We start from the raw sequence: 27,390 nt of genomic DNA, 5'->3' as shown, positions 1-27,390 counted from the left end.
ATCAGGTAGGCCTATTTTATGACGTTTCCACTCGGCTAGAGAATGACATTTTTTCCCCCTTTCATGCTGAGGGGTTATCGAATGGGAGAGAAAGATTTTTGAAATAGAGAGAACTATTGTCATTCTCAGTGAATGTAAAAACACTTTGTTCTCTTACGGTTTGTTACCTACAGTGATGGTGAGTTAAGACAATCAGAAATACTATCAGATCCCCCAATAGGCACATTTCTAGGTCTACATTTGATTTCCAGGCCTACATTTGATTTCTAGGTCTACATTTGATTTCTAGGTCTACATAGGTCTACATATGATTTCTAAGTTTACATTTGATTTCAAGGTCTACATTTGATTTCTAGGTCTACATTTGATTTCTAGGCCTACATTTGATTTCTAGGTCTACATAGGTCTACATTTGATTTCTAGGTCTACATTTGATTTCTAGGCCTACATTTGATTTCTAGGTCTACATAGGTCTACATTTGATTTCTAAGTCTACATTTGATTTCTAAACATGTTGGGATACAGACTGGGACTAGGAGATATTGAACATGTCTGTGCAGACACCTGCCTGCTGGTCTGTGCAGACACCTGCCTGCTGGTCTGTGCAGACACCTGCCTGCTGGTCTGTGCAGACACCTGCCTGCTGGTCTGTGCAGACACCTGCCTGCTGGTCTGTGCAGACACCTGCCTGCTGGTCTGTGCAGACACCTGCCTGCTGGTCTGTGCAGACACCTGCCTGCTGGTCTGTGCAGACACCTGCCTGCTGGTCTGTGCATGGCTTTGAGAACAGAAAATATATAAAGAGGACTTTATCCCATTACTCAACAGTATGAAAGCAGATCTAATTAAATAGAAACAACCTTACAGCTAGAATAAACCTCTTCAGAATGACTCCCAAAGTTTTTAGATTTATTCTTGGTAATACCAATTACCCCACCAAAGACATTCTTTAAAAAGGTACTTGGTCATAAAATACTTTATATGGACAAATAAAACTCATAGAATGAAAAGGAAAGTTTTACATCTTCCTAAATCTGAGGGTTTAAAACTTCCAGACATGGAATAGTATCAACTCACCACCCAGGTTTTACTTGTGACATGTAGTTAAATGCACTAAAGAGGAACAACGGGTCCATACTGAAGATGCTCATCCTCTTAGTTCCAGTGAAGGGAAATCCTAACGCTACAGCATACAATGACATTATAGACCATTTCTGTGCTTCCAACTTTGTGGCAACAGTTTTGGGGAAGGGCCTGCACAGAGCCCTGACCTCAACCCCATCGAACACCTTTGGGATGAATTGGAACGCTGACATTAGAGCCAGGTCTAATCACCCAACATCAGTCCCCGACCTCACTAATGCTCTTGTGGCTGAACGGAAGCAAGTCCCTGCAGCAATGTTCCAACATCTAATGGAAAGTCTTCACAGAAGAGTGGAGGCTGTTATAGCAGCAAAGGGGGGACCTGTTACATGGAGCGGAGCAGGTGAACCCAAGAGCAGACTCAGACGAGGAAACTGGGATAAGGTGACCAAGGTATTTATTGAAAAACGGGGAAGATGGGGTGAAGGCCAGGGAAAGCTCTGGCGGGTTGCAGGGAGTCAGGTGCTGAGGCTGGAGCGAGGGGAGTTGGGGCTGGGTAAGCAGGTCCGGAGAGGAATCTAAAGAAGCAGTAGTGTGGGGAGTCCAGGACAGGGTAGCAGGACTGACGAGACGTGGGACTGGAGACAGGGACCAGAGTCATAGTGGACAGAACTGTAGCGGAGAGGAAAACAGCGCCAGTCAAGGGAGAACGGGCACAACACGAAAACAGGATCTATGCAGGAACAAACGGCTAAAAACGCAGACTGACTGAACAGAGGTTACGATCTGGCAGTGTGGAAGTGGTAGGACTGAGTATTCGATTAGGTCTTGATTATGGATTATGGAACAGGTTGCAGCTGGTGGGGATCTGCTCTGCCTCCAGCACACCTGTTTCTGCCCACACAATCACACACACAGAGCGAGAAAGAGGGTGAGAGCACTGGGGGAGTGGTGGCAAGTTAGGGAGACACAGGATGACAAGTAGAGGGTGGTGACAGGAGCAGATGTAACAGGACCAACTCCATATTAATGCCCATGATTTTAGAATGAGATGTTCGACGAGCAGGTGTCCACATACTTTTGATCATATAGTGTACTATAAAGTACAAAAGTTATGGGCAACATTAGAAAGTTGGCTGTCAGAAGTATTACAATGTAAATGAAGATTTAATCCTCTGTCAGCATATTTCAAGACATGGCTTATGAGTGCTGGAAATCAATCAATCCTCCGTCGTTAACACAATGGAAAGGTCAAATGCTTTATTATCTATCTATCTTCCAACATGAAAGTGCGTGGGTGACGGAGAGAAACAATGGTTTAAAGCGATGAGAGGCATGCGGGAGATGGGGGTGAGCAGGTGGGTCTGGGCAGGGGTGATGTTGTGGATGTTTGTGTGCGTCTGTATGAAGAATAATAAAAACATTTTAAAAAAGAACCTGCCCTGGTATTCCGTCTGGTCCGGCGGCCAAAGTGTTAATTGTTAATCTGTTTAAAAGTTTTGTTCCCATCGCCACAGAGACATCGATCTTTTACATAATTTAGCTCTCATCCAGAACGACTTACAGGAGAAATTGCTCACCTAGAGCCTCGTGATTCAAACCAGCAACCTTTCGGTTACTGGTCCATCTCTCTTACCCGCGAGGCTCCCTGAACACACAGTCTTCCAGAAAAAGGGCTTTCATGCAAGGCGGCATAGTGTTATGTTCATTCAAGCAAACATTAAAGGCATTTAGCTCGTTTGGAATTTCTGCATTGCTGGGCAAGTCATGGCTAGGTTTCCTTTTGTAATCTGTTATCGTCTACAAGTCCTGCCACATACAGTGAGCTCAAAGTATTGGGACAGTGACTATTATTAATTTTTTTGTCTCTATACTCTAGCACTTTAAAATGATACAATGACTATGAGGTTAAAGTGCAGACTGTCAGCTTTAATTTGAGGGGATTTTCATCCATATTGGGTGAACCTATAGAAAGTACAGCACTTTTTGTACCTAACCCCCCCCCCCCCCCACACCCCATTTTAAGGGACCAAAAGTATTGGGACAAATTCACTTATACAGTATGTGTATTAAAGTAGTAAAAAGTGATGTATTTGGGCCCATATTCCTAGCACGTAATGACTACATTTTATCAAGCTTGTGTCTCTACAAACTTGTTGCATGCATTTGCAGTTTGTTTTGTTTGTGTTTCAGATTATGTTGTGCCCTGTAGAAATGAATGGTGAATAATGTATTGTGTCATTTTAGAGTCACTTTTATTGTAAATAAGAATAGAATATGTTTCTGAACACTTCTAGGTTAATGTGGATGCTAACATGATTACGGCTCCTCGTGAATGAATGGTGAATAATGATGAGTGAGAAAGTTACAGACGCACAAATATAATACTCCTAAGACATGCTAAACTCTCACCATTACAATAACAGGGGAGGTTAGCATTTTTTTGGGGGGGGGGGGTGATACAGTATTTGTACGTCTAACTTTCTGACTCAGTATTTGGTCCCCACGAGGACAGTCAAACCAACTTGTGTGTGTGCCCAGCCTCCTCTCTCCATAGGCCATTGTTAAGAGCACAAGGCTTTCTTGGTCAGATTTCCATCCCACACAGACGCTTAGGGATTGGTCAACAACAACCGGCATGCAGCTGCTCTAGCCAATCAGCAGGCTGCCTGCCCCAGCCCTGCCCTTGGCCCAAAATAACACTGTAAATACACTGCTGTCTCTATCAGGCTATTAAAGGTGCCCCAGTGTGTTTGCAAACAAGGCCTTGTTGTTAGCAGTATGAATGTGAGAACCTCCCAGTGTTTCAGTGAGCCTATGAGACGAGAGTTCAGTGCAAGTCTGCGTCTCCTCATACCCTTGAAACTGATGTGTCTCAGTATATCCAGTAGGTTTGGATGGAAACCAAACCTGGGTCTGGGGATGGAGAGACCTGGGTCTGGGGATGGAGAGACCTGGGTCTGGGGATGGAGAGACCTGGGTCTGGGGATGAAGAGACCCCAGCGGAGAGGTGAGGAGGAGGGGAAGAGGGAAACGTTGGGTGGCCCTTTTAAAGCACAACACGCATCCCCTTAAAAAAGCCTAAATCAGCCTGCTGATCTCTCTGTTGGTGGTGGGTCACCCTGGGGCAGATCCTAAATCAGCCTGCTGATCTCTCTGTTGGTGGTGGGTCACCCTGGGGCAGATCCTAAATCAGCCTGCTGATCTCTCTGTTGTTGGTGGTGGGTCACCCTGGGGCAGATCCTAAATCAGCCTGCTGATCTCTCTGTTGGTGGTGGGTCACCCTGGGGCAGATCCTAAATCAGCCTGCTGAATCTCTCTGTTGTTGGTGGGTCACCCTGGGGCAGATCCTAAATCAGCCTGCTGAATCTCTCTGTTGGTGGTGGGTCACCCTGGGGCAGATCCTAAATCAGCCTGCTGAATCTCTCTGTTGTTGGTGGGTCACCCTGGGGCAGATCCTAAATCAGCCTGCTGAATCTCTCTGTTGTTGGTGGGTCACCCTGGGGCAGATCCTAAATCAGCCTGCTGAATCTCTCTGTTGTTGGTGGTGGGTCACCCTGGGGCAGATCCTAAATCAGCCTGCTGGATCTCTCTGTTGTTGGTGGTGTCACCCTGGGGCAGATCCTAAATCAGCCTGCTGATCTCTCTGTTGTTGGTGGTGGGTCACCCTGGGGCAGATCCTAAATCAGCCTGCTGGATCTCTCTGTTGTTGGTGGGTCACCCTGGGGCAGATCCTAAATCAGCCTGCTGAATCTCTCTGTTGTTGGTGGGTCACCCTGGGGCAGATCCTAAATCAGCCTGCTGAATCTCTCTGTTGTTGGTGGTGTCACCCTGGGGCAGATCCTAAATCAGCCTGCTGAATCTCTCTGTTGTTGGTGGTGGGTCACCCTGGGGCAGATCCTAAATCAGCCTGCTGAATCTCTCTGTTGTTGGTGGTGTCACCCTGGGGCAGATCCTAAATCAGCCTGCTGATCTCTCTGTTGTTGGTGGTGTCACCCTGGGGCAGATCCTAAATCAGCCTGCTGATCTCTCTGTTGTTGGTGGTGTCACCCTGGGGCAGATCCTAAATCAGCCTGCTGATCTCTCTGTTGTTGGTGGTGTCACCCTGGGGCAGATCCTAAATCAGCCTGCTGATCTCTCTGTTGTTGGTGGTGTCACCCTGGGGCAGATCCTAAATCAGCCTGCTGATCTCTCTGTTGTTGGTGGTGTCACCCTGGGGCAGATCCTAAATCAGCCTGCTGAATCTCTCTGTTGTTGGTGGTGTCACCCTGGGGCAGATCCTAAATCAGCCTGCTGATCTCTCTGTTGGTGGTGGGTCACCCTGGGGCAGATCCTAAATCAGCCTGCTGAATCTCTCTGTTGTTGGTGGGTCACACTGGGGCAGATCCTAAATCAGCCTGCTGATCTCTCTGTTGTTGGTGTCACCCTGGGGCAGATCCTAAATCAGCCTGCTGAATCTCTCTGTTGGTGGTGGGTCACCCTGGGGCAGATCCTAAATCAGCCTGCTGAATCTCTCTGTTGTTGGTGGGTCACCCTGGGGCAGATCCTAAATCAGCCTGCTGGATCTCTCTGTTGTTGGTGGTGGGTCACCCTGGGGCAGATCCTAAATCAGCCTGCTGATCTCTCTGTTGGTGGTGGTGTCACCCTGGGGCAGATCCTAAATCAGCCTGCTGAATCTCTCTGTTGTTGGTGGGTCACCCTGGGGCAGATCCTAAATCAGCCTGCTGAATCTCTCTGTTGTTGGTGGTGTCACCCTGGGGCAGATCCTAAATCAGCCTGCTGAATCTCTCTGTTGTTGGTGGTGTCACCCTGGGGCAGATCCTAAATCAGCCTGCTGATTCTCTCTGTTGTTGGTGGTGTCACCCTGGGGCAGATCCTAAATCAGCCTGCTGAATCTCTCTGTTGTTGGTGGTGTCACCCTGGGGCAGATCCTAAATCAGCCTGCTGAATCTCTCTGTTGTTGGTGGTGTCACCCTGGGGCAGATCCTAAATCAGCCTGCTGGATCTCTCTGTTGTTGGTGGTGTCACCCTGGGGCAGATCCTAAATCAGCCTGCTGAATCTCTCTGTTGTTGGTGGTGTCACCCTGGGGCAGATCCTAAATCAGCCTGCTGAATCTCTCTGTTGTTGGTGGTGTCACCCTGGGGCAGATCCTAAATCAGCCTGCTGAATCTCTCTGTTGTTGGTGGTGTCACCCTGGGGCAGATCCTAAATCAGCCTGCTGAATCTCTCTGTTGTTGGTGGTGTCACCCTGGGGCAGATCCTAAATCAGCCTGCTGAATCTCTCTGTTGTTGGTGGTGTCACCCTGGGGCAGATCCTAAATCAGCCTGCTGAATCTCTCTGTTGTTGGTGGGTCACCCTGGGGCAGATCCTAAATCAGCCTGCTGAATCTCTCTGTTGTTGGTGGTGTCACCCTGGGGCAGATCCTAAATCAGCCTGCTGAATCTCTCTGTTGTTGGTGGTGTCACCCTGGGGCAGATCCTAAATCAGCCTGCTGAATCTCTCTGTTGTTGGTGGGTCACCCTGGGGCAGATCCTAAATCAGCCTGCTGAATCTCTCTGTTGTTGGTGGTGTCACCCTGGGGCAGATCCTAAATCAGCCTGCTGAATCTCTCTGTTGTTGGTGTCACCCTGGGGCAGATCCTAAATCAGCCTGCTGAATCTCTCTGTTGTTGGTGGGTCACCCTGGGGCAGATCCTAAATCAGCCTGCTGAATCTCTCTGTTGTTGGTGGTGTCACCCTGGGGCAGATCCTAAATCAGCCTGCTGAATCTCTCTGTTGTTGGTGGTGTCACCCTGGGGCAGATCCTGATTGATTAGTCAAAGGCCACATTCTAAAACACACTGACCAACCAATCAATACGCTCGACACACAGCACTGCCCACAATGCTCCCCAGAGCCATACTGTGGTGTGAGATAGAGTTTGGCCATCTTCATTTCAACCAACAGCATTAGGATAAACATCTATATTATATAACTAGAAGACACAGCTTGATAATACTCAAGGCCAATATTGACTGCCCAGAGAATTTGCAGAATTGTAAATCCTGTTTGATTGAAGGTCCATAAAAATGTGTTGTATTGAAGAGGTCATGACCTTTAGAGAATGAACCTATGTTCAGCATGCTGTTTCTGTGTCCGAGGTCACATAGCCAGGAAATGCATACAACAACAGTGTTGTTGGTTCTGATTGGTTATATATTTAGTGACAAAATGATCTCATCAGGGTACGAGAGACAACCAGATGTTCAGGATTTTCTTCTCCCTTCTTCTCACTGAGATTATCACTTACTGTGGCATCACCATGGTTATCTGTATGAGTAACAGCCGCAGCCCAGGAGGAGTTAGCTGAGACCCACTAGTTGGTCCGGCCCACCATGTGGGAAACACTGGCCGTGTTCGAGAGAATCAAATACCTGATTTATTCTGGGTCAACTGGGACTGACTGATCCACCAAATAGTTATTTATGATGTAAGGTGATTTCAAGTTTTTAATGTCACGTGCACAGGGAAATGCCTTTTGTACATCAGTGAATGACGGCTCGCTGGCAGTGCCGTCTGCAATGTTGAACAAGCCCACTGCCTTCCTCACCAGCACTGAGGTGAGGAATTGGGTTTTTCTTTTGTCTTGATTTGTTTTGTCTGGTCGTTCCTTTGAGTGATCACATGACTTGTGGTTCTTGTAAACATGAACCCTGTGACCCAGGCAATCACAGGGTCGCTCTGTGTGTGTGAGTCAGTTGTTATGCAACCTTGTTTCTGGTAAAGGGAAACTCACACTTCCTGTAAAATCACTACATGAAGAAGGAGCTTTTCTCCTCTCTAGAGACTCTGAGAGGTTCAGCCTATCAGGGAGGTTGGTACAGAGATCTTTAGTGGTTCACCCTATCAGATGTGTCTGAACAGGATCGGTACAGGGACTCAACTACACAGCCAATCGGAGGGGTCAGAAAAATGACCCTCGGGGACACAGCCAATCGGAGAGGTCAGAAAAAAGACCCTCAGGGACAGACTATGAGACCTTGGCATGGTTCAGCATAGTGGAGAGGTGTGACTGGGGAGTGAACTGAGTCACTTCTCTGGGGTCAGGCTGTCGAGACACTGTCTTCCATCTCTCATCTGTGTGTCAACACCAGACCTGAATCAGGAAACAGGATATGATCTTGTAAAGGGGCAGAATGGGAAGTAGGTAGAAGATGCCCTTAGCCACTGATACAGGGTCAGATGTTAATGAATCCCTCCCTCTAATGATTTAGCATTGTGAGTAGGGTAATCTGGTCAAATACTACCTAGAGTGCAGAATTGCACCAGCAGAGGGGGCTAAAGTATTTTCTGAACAGACTGGAGAGAAACTCTTACCTGTGTACAGGTAGAATGTGTGAGGTTGTGGGACTGAGGGGGGGGGGGTTAAAGGACACAGACTGGAGAGAAACTCTTACCTGTGTACAGGTAGAATGTGTGAGGTTGTGGGAGTGAGGTTGTGGGAGTGAGGGGGGGGGGGGTTAAAGGACACAGACTGAGTGAACGCAGTGTACAGTTCCTGAAATACCCGAATTTACTATCCACATATCACTTATTTTTTTAGTAAGCTATCATGCAACCAGTATCAACCTGCTTGGACCAACTTTTCCTTAAATTAATCACAAGGACAGACATGTTTTTAAAAAGTTATTATTGTTGTCATGGTATGGCAAATCTGTGATTCAGTTTGTTGTGGCTGTTCACCTATTGCATTTTTCTAAATGTTTTGGGCAAAGTTTGATTCTTCCTCTCTACTCATGCCTTTATGTCTCAGCAACGTCGTTCCTTAGGCTGGTAGCTGATGGAAAATGCCCTCATTCATTTCCAGAGGGAGTTGTTGCTCATATGGCTGAACAGCACTCTGTCATGTAACAGACGACATTATGGTCTGCTACCATTCTGTTGAAGTTACCAAGCACAATAAACATGTAATACCTGTGTTTGTTATCAGAGCCTTATCGCTCTGAGAGCCTTGTCACTGTGTGTGTGTGTGTGTGTGTGTGTGTGTGTGTGTGTGTGTGTGTGTGTGTGTGTGTGTGTGTGTGTGTGTGTGTGTGTGTCAGTGGAGTCTGTGCGTCAGGCCCCGACTCTCAATCAGAGACGTAGCTGCCCCCTCTTTCTTGGCATTTGTGTCTGTGTTTTTGTGTGTGTTTCAGACATACTCACAGCTCACAGGGAAGGGGAATGGATTTCCCAGCTTGGGGGCAGAGTTCTGTGGGAGTTCTGTGTGTGTGTTTGACAGGGGGCATCTGCTGCGAGGTTCCGGACACTGAGTCTCCTTTGTTCCTCCCATGGACAGCGATATTCTGGACACCCTGGCATTCATTTATGAGGAGGAGGAGGAGGAGGAGGAGGAGAGGAAACGCAGTTGGTTTGGGGAGGAAGGGGCAGTGACTAACCCTGTCCCTGTGACTCTTTGAGTGGAGAGGCGCGGTGTCACGAGCAGAGACCAGAGAGAGACTGTATAAGAGCTCAACCCGGCTAGCAGAGTACTCTCTCTGAGTGTCTGTATGGTGTGTAGTGGTAGGTGTCTGGAATACAGCAACAGACAGTATGTTGATCTGACGATTGTTGAATTGTCCTTCTCCCTGGTAAGGATGTAGGATGTCGTGATCTTTCCCCCCTTCTGGCTGTGGGATTGTCTCTGGATATAATACGATACAATATGATTGGACTCTGGAAGTTCCTTATGTGTTGGGCTGTGCTACTGACCGTATCAGCAGTTTGTGACTGGACAGGAAGCAAGGAATGAGATATCATTTGTCACTGGGCAAGTAGGTTGTTTGAATACATGCTTTGTGTGGTGGGTTGGTGAGTAGACTGGCTTCATTCAGTCACAGATATATCCTTGTATAATGGATAACTTGCCATGGAGAATGGAACAGTCATGTTTATATAAGATTGGATGGAAATCTCAGTTATGTACATCCAAACTGTTACTGCTACTGCAACGGCTATGGCTACTGTTACTGTTACTGCTAATGTTACTGCTACTGTTACTGCTACTGTTACTGCTACTGTAACTGCTACTGTTACTGCTACTGTAACTGCTACTGCTACTGCAACGGCTATGGCTACTGTTACTGCTACTGTAACTGCTACTGTTACTGCTACTGTACCTACTACTGTAACTGCGACTGCAACTGCTACTGTTACTGTGACTGCAACTGCTACTGTTACTGTTACTGCTACTGTAACTGCTACTGTTACTGTTACTGCTACTGTTACTGTTACTGTTACTGTTACTGTAACTGCTACTGTTACTGCTACTGCTACTGTTACTGCTACTGTTACTGTAACTGCTACTAATATTGTAACTGCTACTGTTACTGCTACTAATACTTCTACTGCTACTGCAACTGCTACTGTAACTGTTACTGTAACTGTTACTGTAACTGCTACTGTTACTGCTACTGTAACTGCTACTGTATCTGCAACTGCTACTGTTACTGCTACTATTACTGTAACTGTTACTGCAACTGTTACTGTAACTGCTACTGTAACTGCTACTGCTACTGTAACTGCTACTGCTACTGTAACTGCTACTGTTACTGTAACTGCTACTAATACTGTAACTGCTACTGTTACTGTTACTGTTACTGCTACTGTAACTGTTACAGCTACTGCTACTGTTACTGTAACTGCTACTGCTACTGTTACTGCTACTGTAACTGTTACAGCTACTGCTACTGTAACTGTTACTGCTACTGCTACTGTTACTGTAACTGCTACTGCTACTGTAACTGCTACTGTTACTGTAACTGTTACAGCTACTGCTACTGTAACTATTACTGCTACTGCTACTGTTACTGTAACTGCTACTGCTACTGTTACGGCTTCTGCTGCTACTGTAACTGTTACTGCTACTGTTACTGCTACTGTTACTGCTACTGTTACTGCTACTGTTACTGCTACTGCTACTGTTACTGTTACTGCTGCCATTTACTGCAACTGCAACTGTTACTGCTACTGCCACTGTTACTGTTACTGCTTCTGCTGCTACTGTAACTGTTACTGTAACTGCTACTGCAACTGTTACTGTAACTGCTACTGCTACTGTAACTTCTACTGCAACTGCTACTGTTACTGCTACTGTAACTGTTACTGCTACTGCTACTGTAACTGCTCTGCTACTGTAACTGCTACTGTAACTGTTACTGCTATTGCAACTGCTACTGTAACTGCTACTGCTACCATTTACTGCTACTGTAACTTCTACTGTTGCTGCTACTTCTACTGTAACTGTTACTGCTACTTCTACTGTAACTGCTACTGTAACTGTTACTGCTATTGCTACTGCTACTGCTACTGCTACTGCAACTGCTACTGTAACTGCTACTGTAACTGCGACTGCAACTGCTACTGCTACTGTAACTGCTACTGTTACTGCTACTGTTACTGCTACTGTAACTACTACTGTTACTGTTACTGTTACTGCTACTGCTACTGTTACTGCTACTGTTACTGTAACTGCTACTAATATTGTAACTGCTACTGTTACTGTAACTGCTACTAATATTGTAACTGCTACTGTTACTGCTACTAATACTGCAACTGCTACTGCAACTGCTACTGTTATGGCTACTGTTACTGTTACTGTAACTGCTACTGTTACTGCTACTGTAACTGCTACTGTAACTGGAACTGCTACTGTTACTGCTACTATTACTGTAACTGTTACTGCAACTGTTACTGTAACTGCTACTGTTACTGTAACTGCTACTAATACTGTAACTGCTACTGTAACTGCTACTGCTACTGTAACTGCTACTGTTACTGTAACTGCTACTAATACTGTAACTGCTACTGTTACTGTAACTGCTACTAATACTGTAACTGCTACTGTAACTGCTACTGCTACTGTAACTGCTACTGTTACTGTAACTGCTACTAATATTGTAACTGTTACTGCTACTAATACTGCAACTGCTACTGCAACTGCTACTGTTATGGCTACTGTTACTGTTACTGTTACTGCTACTGTAACTGTTACAGCTACTGCTACTGTTACTGTAACTCCTACTGTAACTGCTACTGTAACTGTTACTGCTACTGCTACTGTAACTGTTACAGCTACTGCTACTGTAACTGTTACTGCTACTGCTACTGTTACTGTAACTGCTACTGCTACTGTAACTGCTACTGTTACTGTAACTGTTACAGCTACTGCTACTGTAACTGTTACTGCTACTGCTACTGTTACTGTAACTGCTACTAATACTGATTCTGCTACTGTTACGGCTACTGTTACTGCTACTGTTACGGCTTCTGCTGCTACTGTAACTGCTACTGTAACTGCTACTGTAACTGCAACTGCTACTGTTACTGCTACTGTTACTGCTACTGTTACTGCTACTGTTACTGTTACTGCTACCATTTACTGCTACTGCTACTGCAACTGCTACTGCAACTGCTACTGTAACTGCTACTGCAACTGCTACTGCAACTGCTACTGCTACTGCTACTGTACCTACTACTGTAACTGCGACTGCAACTGCTACTGTTACTGTTACTGTTACTGCTACTGTTACTGCTACTGTTACTGCTACTGCAACTGCTACTGTTACTGCTACTGCAACTGTTACTGCTACTGTTACTGTTACTGCTACTTCTACTGCAACTGCTACTGTAACTGTTACTGCTACTGCAACTGTTACTGCTACTGTTACTGTAACTGCTACTAATATTGTAACTGCTACTGTTACTGCTACTAATACTGCAACTGCTACTGCAACTGCTACTGTTATGGTTACTGTAACTGTTACTGTAACTGCTACTGTTACTGCTACTGTAACTGCAACTGCTACTGTTACTGCTACTATTACTGTAACTGTTACTGCAACTGTTACTGTAACTGCTACTGTTACTGTAACTGCTACTGCTACTGTAACTGCTACTGTTACTGTAACTGCTACTAATACTGTAACTGCTACGGTTACTGTTACTGTTACTGCTACTGTAACTGTTACAGCTACTGCTACTGTTACTGTTACTGTAACTGCTACTGCTACTGTAACTGTTACTGTAACTGTTACTGCTACTGCTACTGTAACTGTTACAGCTACTGCTACTGTAACTGTTACTCCTACTTCTACTGTTACTGTAACTGCTACTGCTACTGTTACTGTAACTGCTACTGCTACTGTAACTGCTACTGTTACTGTAACTGTTACAGCTACTGCTACTGTAACTGTTACTGCTACTGTTACTGTAACTGCTACTAATACTGATTCTGCTACTGTTACGGCTACTGTTACTGCTACTGTTACGGCTTCTGCTGCTACTGTAACTGCTACTGTAACTGCTACTGTAACTGCAACTGCTCTGTTACTGCTACTGTTACTGCTACTGGTACTGGTACTGCTACTGCTACTGTAACTGCTATTGCTACTGCAACTGCTACTGCAACTGCTACTGTAACTGCTACTGCTTCTTTTACTGTTACTGCTACTGTTACTGTAACTGTTACTGCTACTGTAACTGCTACTGTTACTGTAACTGTTACTGCTACTGTAACTGCTACTGCTACTGTTACTGTAACTGTTACTGCTACTGTAACTACTACTGCTACTGTTACTGTAACTGTTACTGCTACTGTAACTGCTACTGCTACTGTTACTGTAACTGTTACTGCTACTGTAACTGCTACTGCTACTGTTACTGTAACTGTTACTGCTACTGTAATTGCTACTGCTTCTGTTACTGTTACTGCTACTGCTACTGTAACTGCTACTGCTATTGTTACTTGCTTCTTTCATTGTCACAGTCAGTGAAAATATTTATATTTTGGAGCTTAATGTTATCTTCTGTAATTTATACCAAAATTGGTAAAGTCCACTGGCTACTGATACTGTTCCTATATTAGGGCTATTATGTGTGTCTGTTGTATTTGGAAGTGAAATAGTCATTTCTCAGGTCTGAATCAGTTCCTGATTAGTGGGTCAGGATGAAAACCTGGAGGTCTGTGGACCTGAATGTGAAGAGCCCTTGTTTATGATTTGTGGTTGATATGGATGTTTCCCTGGCCTGGTGTAACAGGAAGGTGTTGCCTCACTCCTGACCTTAGGAGTTGTGAAATCCAAGGCGATGAGGAAGGGAAACATAGAGTTGTGGTTGTTTTGGTGATCTAGCTCTTGTGTCTTTACCTAAGACTGATTTGGAATATGAAAAGGACTGCACCTCTCATTGTAAAGTGTCTTTCTCTCTTCGTCTTTTCCACTGACATAAAGATGTGGACAGGTGAAAGCAACATCCTGGTAACTTACATGCTGAGCTCCCTGTAGAGCATAAGGCCGCAGAAAGCCTCCGCCATGCCGGGCGGCCCTCCGCTTGCCCTCTGCTTTCTGATCAGTGCCAATGAAGGAGATAAAGCTACTTTGGGACTCTTGAGATCTACCCCATTTAAGTAATGTGCTGAGCTCATGGTTTGGGAGGGTAGGCCGGGATATGGGGGGTTATTTTTAGACTTCTGTTGACTCCAAACTAACAGAACAGGAGATGAAGGGATGAATGTGTTATTAGTGTGTCATTTCTCCGTCTGTCTGCTAGTTCACTGAAATGGATTTCAGAACCTTACGTGTTAGGCCATAATCTGTCGTTCTGCCCCTGAACAAGGCAATTAACTCACTGTTCCTAGGCCGTCATTGAAAATAAGAATTTGTTCTTAACTGACTTGCCTAGTTAAATAAAGGTCAAATTAAAATTAAAAACTATATGAGCAGCTTCATAAATCACACCCTCTGCAGAGGTATGTGCCGTTGTGATGAATGCTTTCTATTGCAGCCCTATGGAAACTCCTCATGCACATACGCACACACACCCACACGCTCCATTGCATCAATTGTTTTGGAAAGTCATTTCTATTATAAGCCTGAGCATGTGTGCTATCCACCTGTTGCCTCACCGTGGCCTATGATGCCAGACCACCTGACTAGAACAGTTCCTTCTACTACTGTACTATCACCATGTACTCCCTTCTACTACTGTAATATCACCATGTACCCCCTCTACTACTGTAATATCACCATGTACTCCCTTCTACTACTGTACTATCACCATGTACTCCCTTCTACTGTAATATCACCATGTACTCCCTTCTACTACTGTAATATCACCATGTACTCCCTTCTACTACTGTAATATCACCATGTACTCCCTTCTACTACTGTAATATCACCATGTACTCCCTTGTACTACTGTAATATCACCATGTACTCCCTTGTACTACTGTAATATCACCATGTACTCCCTTGTACTACTGTAATATCACCATGTGCTCCCTTGTTCTACTGTACTATCACCATGTACTCCCTTCTACTACTGTAATATCACCATGTACTCCCTTCTACTACTGTAATTTCACCATGTACTCCCTTGTACTACTGTAATATCACCATGTACTCCCTTCTACTACTGTAATATCACCATGTGCTCCCTTCTACTACTGTACTATCACCATGTACTCCCTTGTACTACTGTAATATCACCATGTACTCCCTTGTACTACTGTACTATCACCATGTACTCCCTTCTACTACTGTAATATCACCATGTACTCTCTTGTACTACTGTAATATCACCATGTACTCTCTTGTACTACTGTAATATCACCATGTACTCCCTTCTACTACTGTAATATCACCATGTACTCCCTTCTACTACTGTACTATCGCCATGTACTCCCTTGTACTACTGTAATATCACCATGTACTCCCTTCTACTACTGTACTATCACCATGTACTTCCTTGTACTACTGTAATATCACCATGTGCTCCCTTGTACTACTGTAATATTACCATGTACTCCCTTCTACTACTGTACTATCACCATGTACTACTGTAATATCACCATGTACTCTCTTGTACTACTGTAATATTACCATGTACTCCCTTCTACTACTGTACTATCACCATGTGCTCCCTTGTTCTACTGTACTATCACCATGTGCTCCCTTGTTCTACTGTACTATCACCATGTGCTCCCTTGTTCTACTGTACTATCACCATGTGCTCCCTTCTACTACTGTAATATCACCATGTGCTCCCTTGTACTACTGTAATATCACCATGTACTCCCTTGTACTACTGTAATATCACCATGTACTCTCTTGTACTACTGTAATATCACCATGTACTCCCTTGTACTACTGTACTATCACCATGTACTCCCTTGTACTACTGTACTATCACCATGTACTCCCTTGTACTATCACCATGTACTCCCTTCTACTACTGTACTATCACAATTGCTCCCTTGCTCTACTGTACTATCACCATGTACTACTGTAATATCACCATGTACTCTCTTGTACTACTGTAATATCACCCTGTGCTCCCTTGTTCTACTGTACTATCACCATGTACTCCCTTGTACTACTGTACTACCTGAATGTGTATTGCTGTATCTCATTGGTTTCTCTCTATCTCTGTCTGTAGTTTGCAGCCCACCCTCTCTGCGGTGTCCAGAGATGTAGAGAGCAGCGTGAGGAGCACAGTCCCATCTTTCCCAGCAGCACTTTCTCACCAAGAGGTAACATTATGTTTGTGTGTGTGTGTGTGTGTGTGTGTGTGTCACTGTGTTTGCTTCTCACTGTATGTTTATATCTCTGTGTGTTCCTATGTGTTAGATACTGTATTCAGAGAGAAGGGGAGAAGCAGGGTGTGCCAGGGCTCATTTCAGAAAGGAATGCTATGTGAATGTGACTTCCTGGTTAAATCATGGCTAAAAAGGAAAAGGCGAGAGATTGAGATATTCCTGGTCAGGTCATGTGGTATGACGTGCTAGTGGTCAATGTTAAAGGAACTGGTGCCTGGGTTCAGATGGGTTCACCTGGGTTCACCTGGGTTCACCTGCTCCTGACTCCTAACCTGTCCCTGCCCCTGTAGAGAAGCAGGGAAACCCCTCAACTCTCTGTTCCCTCTCGGGAGTCTGTGGTTGAGTCTTCTCAAACCACCTCTCCTCTCACAGAGGGGATACAGGCCGGCTCTGTCTGTGATCAGACGCCGGTTGGTGTGTGTTTTGTGTGTTTAAAGTGTATTAGGTGTATCTGCTCTGAGGGAGAGCAGTAACTGTATACTATACACTGTCTCTCACAGTAAAGGAGGGAACCACAGAGGAGGTGGTGTGGTGTGTGTGTGTGTGTGTGTGTGTGTGTGTGTGTGTGTGTGTGTGTGTGTTTCTCACTACCTACAGCAGTGTCTCTAAAAAGGACATCAGACACCAGCCAAAGCTTCAGACTGAGAAATAATGGTTTTCCTGCGAATCAGATAGAGTAGGTATTCATTTATACTGAATATAGTATGAGTATAGTCAGAATCACAGTTAGGGTGTGTATCCATGGTTGTCGGATGCAGCTGTTTGTGTGCGTGAGACCAAACGGGAAGGAACAGGGGACTCACACTGTCACCATAGCAACTCTGACACGTGACACCCCACTCGTCTGAGGTGTGTATGTCTGCCGGTAACTGCTGTATTCTGGCATGCCACGGACACACTAGTGGAGGGGTCTGTTCTGTGACAAGTGTTCCACACGGCCCCACGCACGAGACACAACACACCAGGAAGGGGACTGGCACAGGTTCCAAATCTCTCTCTCCCACTCCTTCCTACTACCACATGCGCATACGTACGCACGCACGCACACACACACTCATACACGCACGCACGCACACACACACGCATACACACCACACATGCGCACACACACACCACACACACACACACACACACACATACACACCACACACGCGCACACACATACACACCACACACGCGCACACACATACACACCACACATGCGCACACACACGCGCGCACACACACACACACACACACACACGCACACGCGCACGCACACACACACACACACACATGCGCACACACACACACACACACGCGCACACATATACACACCACACATGCGCACACGCGCGCACACACACACACATGCGCACACACACACACACACGCGCGCACACATATACACACCACACATGCGCACACACACACACAGGGCTCAGGGGAACAGGGTGTTCCTGAAAAGGGGAACAGAGAGTGAGGAGTTATTTTGGGCTTTAGGTCGGGCCGGCAGACATTTCACAGCGGAAAGGCTTGTGTGTGTGTGTGTGTGTGTGGGGGGGGGGGGGGGGGTGTTTGTGGTAGTGAGAAGAGGGGTAGAAGTCTGTGTGATTTTAAACCTGTGCCCGTCCCTTACTGGACAATCCTGGAACCCCCTTACCCAGGAATGACCACTCTGTACTGATTGGAGCCTGGCTGAGATGAGCAGGAGAGCAGGAGGGCTGACTACACTCCAGTAAGCTTACTACACTGTGTACTGGACACACACTCTACATAATGCTGAGGGAGGTAAACATGCAGGATTTCATTCATACTTCTTCTGTTTGCTTTTGTTATTCATACACATATCTTACATAGTATTTGTGAGCATTGAATGGATATCAAAGGAGGATGGGACCGGAAAGAGTTGTCATTGATCTAAACCCGTTTTGATGCCACGCACGAAGATCAGTTAGTTGTTGTCACTTTGAATTAGCAGCCAGCCAGCCAGCCAGCCTATCATATCATGGTTTCCTTTATATGTTCAAATATAAACAGGTGTCTGTGTGCTAGCATCTATATCATTTCTCTATTCATGGCAGTATTACACTTCCATGAAGGCTGTTGTACCAATGTCAAACTGTGTGTGTGTGTGTGTGTGTGTGTGTGTGGTTGTGTCTATGTGTCCTTCTATTGTCTATATTGATTCTTCCATTCATGTGGGTACCTCCAGGTGTGTGTCCGTCTATCCTCCCATTCCTCCTCCTGCAGCGTTGCTGTGCCCTGCCATGGAAATAGACAGCTGCCTTTTTATTATCTGGCACAGATGACCCACAATCCAGTTATAAGCATGCCCCTTATTTAGCTCTGCCCTGGGCAGAGAGAGAGAGAGAGAGAGTGTGTGTGTGTGTGTGTGTGTGTGTGTGTGTGTGTGTGTGTGTGTGTGTGTGTGTGTGTGTGTGTGTGTGTGTGTGTGTGTGTGTGTGTGTGTAGCCCTGATTTAGCTGCTGTGGGATGGCCGTTATAAGGAGCTAGCGGCACCACCAGAACTATAAATACACTCACACACATTAACAACCTGAGCTGATGTTCCAGCTTCTGTTCTCTCTGTCTGTGTGTGTGTGTGTGTGTGTGTGTACGTCTCTGCACGTGTACAATGTATGCTGTGTGTCTGTGCACATGTATTTATATTAGTACGTACGTATCTGCATGAATATCAGTGAGTAAACATATGTGTGTTTGACTAATCTGTAGTTCAGTTCTAACCCCTGACCCTGCCCCCCTCCTGTCTGTCCCCACCCACTCTCTGATGAGAGAGAGCTTTGAAACCAAGCCACTGTGACATCACAGCGCCCGGCACACAATGGCTGCTTTTTGCACCCACCGCGTCACAGATGCCTGCAAAACTGAGTGCATGCCAGGCAACTGGAGGGCCATGTGGGAGAACCCACTGCCGGGTAGCGGTTTGTCAGTAAGTGAGATGTGGAAGGAAATGAAACCATGTGTGTCAGCAGCAGGAGAGGGGAAGTAGAGAGGTACCCATGTACAGTATATTAATACAGTATATTCATCTATGTATTACATATCATTGCCACCATGCAAAGCTACAGGTACAGTGCATTCAGAAAGTATTCAGACCCCTTGACTTTTTCCACATTTTGTTATGTTACAGCCTTACTCAAATTGATTAAATCGTTTTTTTTCTCCCTCATCAATCTAAACAAAATACTCCATAATGATAAATGTATAAAAAATTCAAACCATGAGAATCTTGTTTCTCATGGTCTGAGAGTCTGTAGGTGCCTTTTGGCAAACTCCAAGCGGGCTGTCATGTGCCTTTTACTGAGGAGTGGCTTCCATCTGGCCACTCTACCATGAAGGCCTGATTGGTGGAGTGCTGCAGAGATGGTTGTCCTTCTGGAAGGTTCTCCCATCTCCACAGAGGAGCTCTATCAGAGTGACCATCGGGTTCTTGGTCACCTCCCTGACCAAGGCCCTTCTCCCCCGATTGCTCAGTTTGGCCAGGCTGAAGGCTCTAGCAAGAGTCTTGGAGGTTCCAAACTTCTTGCATTTTAATAATGATGAAGGCCTCTGTGTTCTTGGGGACCTTCAATGCTGCAGACATTTTTTGTAACCTTCCCCAGATCTGTGCCTCTACACAATCCTGTCTCGGAGCTCTACGGACAATTCCTTTGACCTCATGTCATGGTTTTTGCTCTGACATGCACTGTTAACTGTGGGACCTTATATAGACAGGTGTGTGCCTTTCCAAATCATGTCCAATCAATTGAATTTACTACAGGTGGACTCCAATCAAGTTGTAGAAACAGCTCAAGGATGATCAATGGAAACAGGATGCACCTGAGCTCAATTCCGAGTCTCATAGCAAAGGGTCTGAATACTTATGTAAATAAGTTATTTCTGTTTTTGTTTTTTTATAAATTTGCAGAAATGTCTAAAAACCTGTTTTCCTTTAGTCATTATGGGGGATTTTGTGTAGATTTCTGAGATGTCATATATTTCATCTATTTTAGAATAAGGCTGTAACGTAACAAAATGTGGAAAAAGTCAAGGGGTCTGAATACTTTCCGAATGCAGTTTAACTGCCAAAATAAAGTCAACACCAACATAGTGTCTTAGTAGGGTGTTGACAAACCATGAGCCGCCAGAAAAGCTTCAATGCACCTTCATATACATTCTACAAGTGTCTCTGGAACTCTATTGGAGGGATGTGACGCCATTCTTCCATGAGAAATTCCAGTTGGAGTTTTGTTGAATGTTGTGGAAAACACAGTCTCCAGAATCTCCCATAAGTGTTCAATTGGGTTGATCTGGTGACTGAGACACACACACCATTTAGACCCCTTATGCTCCTTTGAGACCCCTCTTTCAAAGTCACTGAGATCTCTTCTTCTAGCCATGTTAGACAAAATAATGCCAAACTGGGCATGTTTATACATCAACCTTAGCATGGTGAGATGTTAGTCACTTAATTAACTCTGGAACCACACCTGTGTGGAAGCACCTGCTTTCAATATACTTTGTATCCCTCCTTAACTATGTCATCATGGTGAGTGTGAACTGAGTGTGTATGAGAGTGAGAGAATGCACTGGCAGCACTGAGCATTGAATGAGGTGGTGTCCTGTAGGGTAGCTCAACCAGACAGAAGATTTCCATTTTCGCATTTCCAATCGTTTACCTTGAGGTAAAAAGTCTATTTGGAAATGAACATGATTAACTATGTTGAGAGTGTTAGCATGCATTAGCATTAAACTAAGCTAAACTTTGCCATATCACGCAAAGGATTGTTTCTGAATGTCAGTTAGCATTCTAAGCTAAACCAGCTAGAGCACATTGAGACATGCTGGGAGGCTAGCATGTTGAACTAAACCAGCTAGAGCACATTGAGACATGCACGGAAAACTAGCATGTTGAACTAAACCAGCTAGAGCACATTGAGACATGCTGGGAGACTTGCATGTTGAACTAAACCAGCTAGATTACATTGAGACATGCTGGGAGACTTGCATGTTGAATTAAACCAGCTAGAGCACATTGAGATGTGCTGAAATCATTGGCATGCTAACATGAAGGGCCAATTCGTCAGGGCATTTTTTTCTATTGTATTTTTGACAGTACATTTGTTTGTGTGTAACTCTGTGTTTTTGTTTTTGTCGCACTGCTTTGCTTTATCTTGGCCAGGTCACAGTTGTAAATGAGAACTTGTTCTCAACTGGCCGACCTGGTTAAAGGTGAAATAAAATAATTAATAATGAAGCTCAACTAGATCACCAAGATGTGCAGGAAATATCATCATGCTAAGCTAAACTTAGGAGTGGACACAGAGGCACTTGTCCCTCTGGCTGGCATTCCTAGGCGAGCCGATTGAGTTTGAAAATGTAACCACCCAATTCGTCAAGACCTATAAATACAACCAGAGGCATTGTGTCTGTCAGTGTGTAGGTAGTGGTAGTAGTAATGGTGGACATGAGTTTTTCTTGGTCAGGTTGAGTTTCTGATGTAGCAGAAGTAAAAGTGACAGAATTAGAAGTGCATGTAGTGGTGTAATAGTGTTAATAGTAGTAGTAGTAGTAGTAGTAGTAGTAGTAGTAGTAGTGGTGTAATAGTGTTAATAGTAGTAGTAGTAGTAGTAGTAGTAGTAGTGGTGTAATAGTGTTAATAGTAGTAGTAGTAGTAGTAGTAGTAGTAGTAGTAGTAGTGGTGTAATAGTGTTAATAGTAGTAGTAGTAGTAGTAGTAGTAGTAGTAGTAGTAGTAGTAGTAGTAGTAGTAGTAGTAGTAGTAGTAGTAGTAGTAGTAGTAGTAGTAGTAGTAGTAGTAGTAGTAGTAGTAGTAGTAGTAGTAGTAGTAGTAGTAGTAGTAGTAGTAGTGGTGGTGGTGGTGTAATAGTGTTAATAGTAGTAGTAGTAGTAGTAGTGGTGTAATAGTGTTAATAGTAGTAGTAGTAGTAGTAGTGGTGTAATAGTGTTAATAGTAGTAGTAGTAGTGTAATAGTAGTAGTAGTAGTGTTAATAATAGTAGTGGTGTAATAGTGTTAATAGTAGTAGTAGTAGTAGTAGTAGTAGTAGTGGTAGTGGTGGTGTAATAGTGTTAATAGTAGTAGTAGTAGTGTAATAGTAGTAGTAGTAGTAGTAGTAGTAGTAGTAGTAGTGGTGGTGTAATAGTGTTAATAGTAGTAGTAGTAGTAGTAGTAGTAGTAGTAGTAGTAGTAGTAGTAGTAGTAGTAGTAGTAGTAGTAGTAGTGGTGTAATAGTGTTAATAGTAGTAGTAGTAGTAGTGGTGTAATAGTGTTAATAGTAGTAGTAGTGGTGTAATAGTGTTAATAGTAGTAGTAGTAGTAGTGGTGGTGTTAATAGTAGTAGTAGTAGTAGTAGTAGTAGTAGTAGTAGTAGTAGTAGTAGTAGTAGTAGTAGTAGTAGTAGTAGTAGTAGTAGTAGTAGTAGTGGTGGTGTAATAGTGTTAATAGTAGTAGTAGTAGTGTTAATAGTAGTAGTGGTGTAATAGTGTTAATAGTAGTAGTGGTGTAATAGTGTTAATAGTAGTAGTGTTAATAGTAGTAGTGGTGTAGTAGTGTTAATAGTAGTAGTAGTAGTAGTAGTAGTAGTAGTAGTAGTAGTAGTAGTAGTAGTAGTAGTAGTGGTGTTAGTAGTAGTAGTAGTAGTAGTAGTAGTAGTAGTGGTGTAGTAGTGTTAATAGTAATAGTAGTGGTAGTAGTAGTGGTGGTAGTAGTAGTAGCAGTAGTAGTAGTAGTAGTAGTAGTAGTGGTGTAATAGTGTTAATAGTAGTAGTAGTGGTGTAATAGTGTTAATAGTAGTAGTAGTGGTGGTGTTAGTAGTAGTAGTAGTAGTAGTAGTAGTAGTAGTAGTAGTAGTAGTAGTAGTGTTAATAGTAGTAGTGGTGTAATAGTGTTAATAGTAGTAGTGGTGTAATAGTGTTAATAGTAGTAGTGTTAATAGTAGTAGTGGTGTAGTAGTGTTAATAGTAGTAGTAGTAGTAGTAGTAGTAGTAGTAGTAGTAGTAGTAGTAGTAGTAGTAGTAGTAGTAGTGGTGTAGTAGTGTTAATAGTAATAGTAGTGGTAGTAGTAGTGGTGGTAGTAGTAGTAGTAGTAGTAGTAGTAGTAGTGGTGTAGTAGTGTTAATAGTAGTAGTGGTGTAATAGTGTTAATAGTAGTAGTAGTAGTAGTAGTAGTAATAGTGGTAGTAGTAGTAGTAGTAGTAGTAGTAGTAGTAGTAGTAGTAGTGGTGTAGTAGTGTTAATAGTAGTAGTAGTAGTAGTAGTAGTAGTAGTAGTAGTAGTAGTAGTGTTAATAGTAGTAGTAGTAGTAGTGGTGTAATAGTGTTAATAGTAGTAGTAGTGGTGTAATAGTGTTAATAGTAGTAGTAGTAGTGGTGGTGTAATAGTGTTAATAGTAGTAGTAGTAGTAGTAGTAGTGGTGGTGGTGTAATAGTGTTTATAGTAGTAGTAGTAGTAGTAGTAGTGGTGTAATAGTGTTAGTAGTAGTAGTAGTAGTAGTAGTAGTAGTAGTAGTAGTAGTAGTAGTAGTAGTGGTGGTGTAATAGTGTTAATAGTAGTAGTAGTAGTGGTGGTGTAATAGTGTTTATAGTAGTAGTAGTAGTAGTAGTAGTAGTAGTAATAGTAGTAGTGGTGTTAATAGTAGTAGTAGTAGTAGTAGTAGTAGTGGTGGTGTAATAGTGTTAATAGTAGTGGTAATAGTAGTAGTAGTGGTGGTGGTGTAATAGTGTTAATAGTAGTAGTAGTAGTGGTGTAATAGTGTTAATAGTAGTAGTAGTAGTAGTGGTGGTAGTAGTGTTAATAGTAATAGTAGTAGTAGTAGTAGTAGTAGTAGTAGTAGTAGTAGTGGTAGTAGTAGTAGTAGTGTTAATAGTAGTAGTAGTAGTAGTAGTAGTAGTAGTAGTAGTGTTAATAGTAGTAGTAGTAGTAGTAGTAGTAGTAGTAGTAGTAGTAGTAGTAGTAGTAGTAGTAGTAGTAGTAGTAGTAGTGGTGGTGTAATAGTATTAATAGTAGTAGTTGTAGTGTTAATAGTAGTAGTAGTAGTAGTGGTAGTGGTGGTGTAATAGTGTTAATAGTAGTAGTAGTGGTGTTAATAGTAGTAGTAGTGGTGGTGGTGTAATAGTGTTAATAGTAGTAGTAGTAGTAGTAGTAGTAGTAGTAGTAGTAGTAGTAGTAGTAGTAGTAGTAGTAGTAGTGGTGTAATAGTGTTAATAGTAGTAGTAGTAGTAGTGGTGTAATAGTGTTAATAGTAGTAGTAGTGGTGTAATAGTGTTAATAGTAGTAGTAGTAGTAGTGGTGGTGTTAATAGTAGTAGTAGTAGTAGTAGTAGTAGTAGTAGTAGTAGTAGTAGTAGTAGTAGTGGTGGTGTAATAGTGTTAATAGTAGTAGTAGTAGTGTTAATAGTAGTAGTGGTGTAATAGTGTTAATAGTAGTAGTGGTGTAATAGTGTTAATAGTAGTAGTGTTAATGTAGTAGTAGTAGTGTTAATAGTAGTAGTAGTAGTAGTAGTAGTAGTAGTAGTAGTAGTAGTAGTAGTAGTAGTAGTAGTAGTAGTGGTGTAGTAGTGTTAATAGTAATAGTAGTGGTAGTAGTAGTGGTGGTAGTAGTAGTAGTAGTAGTAGTAGTAGTAGTAGTGGTGTAATAGTGTTAATAGTAGTAGTAGTGGTGTAATAGTGTTAATAGTAGTAGTAGTAGTAGTGGTGGTGTTAGTAGTAGTAGTAGTAGTAGTAGTAGTAGTAGTAGTAGTAGTAGTAGTAGTAGTGTTAATAGTAGTAGTAGTAGTGTTAATAGTAGTAGTGGTGTAATAGTGTTAATAGTAGTAGTGGTGTAATAGTGTTAATAGTAGTAGTGTTAATAGTAGTAGTGGTGTAGTAGTGTTAATAGTAGTAGTAGTAGTAGTAGTAGTAGTAGTAGTAGTAGTAGTAGTAGTAGTAGTAGTAGTGGTGTTAGTAGTAGTAGTAGTAGTAGTAGTAGTGGTGTAGTAGTGTTAATAGTAATAGTAGTGGTAGTAGTAGTGGTGGTAGTAGTAGTAGTAGTAGTAGTAGTAGTAGTGGTGTAGTAGTGTTAATAGTAGTAGTGGTGTAATAGTGTTAATAGTAGTAGTAGTAGTAGTAGTAATAGTGGTAGTAGTAGTAGTAGTAGTAGTAGTAGTAGTAGTAGTAGTAGTAGTAGTAGTGGTGTAGTAGTAGTGTTAATAGTAGTAGTAGTAGTAGTGGTGTAATAGTGTTAATAGTAGTAGTAGTAGTAGTGGTGTAATAGTGTTAATAGTAGTAGTAGTAGTAGTAGTGGTGTAATAGTGTTAATAGTAGTAGTAGTAGTGGTGGTGTAATAGTGTTAATAGTAGTAGTAGTAGTAGTAGTAGTAGTGGTGGTGTAATAGTGTTTATAGTAGTAGTAGTAGTAGTAGTGGTGTAATAGTGTTAATAGTAGTAGTAGTAGTAGTAGTAGTAGTAGTAGTAGTAGTAGTAGTAGTAGTAGTAGTAGTAGTAGTAGTAGTAGTGGTGGTGTAATAGTGTTAATAGTAGTAGTAGTAGTGGTGGTGTAATAGTGTTTATAGTAGTAGTAGTAGTAGTAGTAGTAATAGTAGTAGTGGTGTTAATAGTAGTAGTAGTAGTAGTGGTGGTGTAATAGTGTTAATAGTAGTGGTAATAGTAGTAGTAGTGGTGGTGGTGTAATAGTGTTAATAGTAGTAGTAGTAGTGGTGTAATAGTGTTAATAGTAGTAGTAGTAGTAGTGGTGGTAGTAGTGTTAATAGTAGTAGTAGTAGTAGTAGTAGTAGTAGTAGTAGTAGTAGTAGTAGTAGTAGTAGTAGTAGTAGTAGTAGTGTTAATAGTAGTAGTAGTAGTAGTGTTAATAGTAGTAGTAGTAGTAGTGTTAATAGTAGTAGTAGTAGTAGTAGTGTAATAGTAGTAGTAGTAGTAGTAGTAGTAGTAGTAGTAGTAGTAGTAGTAGTAGTAGTAGTAGTAGTAGTAGTAGTAGTAGTAGTAGTAGTAGTAGTAGTAGTAGTAGTGGTGGTGTAATAGTATTAATAGTAGTAGTTGTAGTGTTAATAGTAGTAGTAGTAGTAGTGGTAGTGGTGGTGTAATAGTGTTAATAGTAGTAGTAGTGGTGTTAATAGTAGTAGTAGTGGTGGTGGTGTAATAGTGTTAGTAGTAGTAGTAGTAGTAGTAGTAGTAGTAGTAGTAGTAGTGGTGGTGGTGGTGTAATAGTGTTAGTAGTAGTAGTAGTAGTAGTAGTAGTGGTAGTGGTGGTGTAATAGTGTTAATAGTAGTAGTAGTAGTAGTAGTAGTGGTGTAATAGTAGTAGTAGTAGTGGTGTAATAGTAGTAGTAGTAGTGGTGTAATAGTGTTTATAGTAGTAGTAGTAGTAGTGGTGTAATAGTAGTAGTAGTAGTAGTGGTGTAATAGTGTTAATAGTAGTAGTAGTAGTAGTAGTAGTAGTAGTGGTAGTAGTGGTGGTGTAATAGTGTTAGTAGTAGTAGTAGTAGTAGTAGTAGTAGTAGTAGTAGTGGTGGTGTAATAGTGTTTATAGTAGTAGTAGTAGTAGTGGTGTAATAGTGTTAATAGTAGTAGTAGTAGTAGTGGTGTAATAGTGTTAATAGTAGTAGTGGTAGTAGTGGTGGTGTAATAGTGTTAATAGTAGTAGTAGTAGTGTAATAGTAGTAGTAGTAGTAGTAGTGGTGTAATAGTGTTAATAGTAG

The 27,390-nt window shown here is 42.9% G+C and overlaps 1 protein-coding gene across 1 annotated transcript in view; it reads left to right on the top strand.

The window, feature by feature from the left end:
• tfeb (transcription factor EB) overlaps positions 1-27,390 on the top strand; it is a gene marked incomplete in the record, with an annotated part of 71,225 nt that overhangs the window by 17,175 nt on the left and 26,660 nt on the right. Inside the window, 2 exon segments of the mRNA XM_029745538.1 lie at positions 16,538-16,631; positions 18,344-18,467. Coding sequence (XP_029601398.1) covers positions 18,456-18,467 — 12 coding nt within the window.

The sequence above is a fragment of the Salmo trutta genome, unplaced genomic scaffold (assembly GCF_901001165.1).
Source record: "Salmo trutta unplaced genomic scaffold, fSalTru1.1, whole genome shotgun sequence".
Classification (NCBI taxonomy): Eukaryota; Metazoa; Chordata; class Actinopteri; order Salmoniformes; family Salmonidae; genus Salmo; species Salmo trutta.
This window is presented reverse-complemented; position numbering and strand designations above follow the sequence as displayed.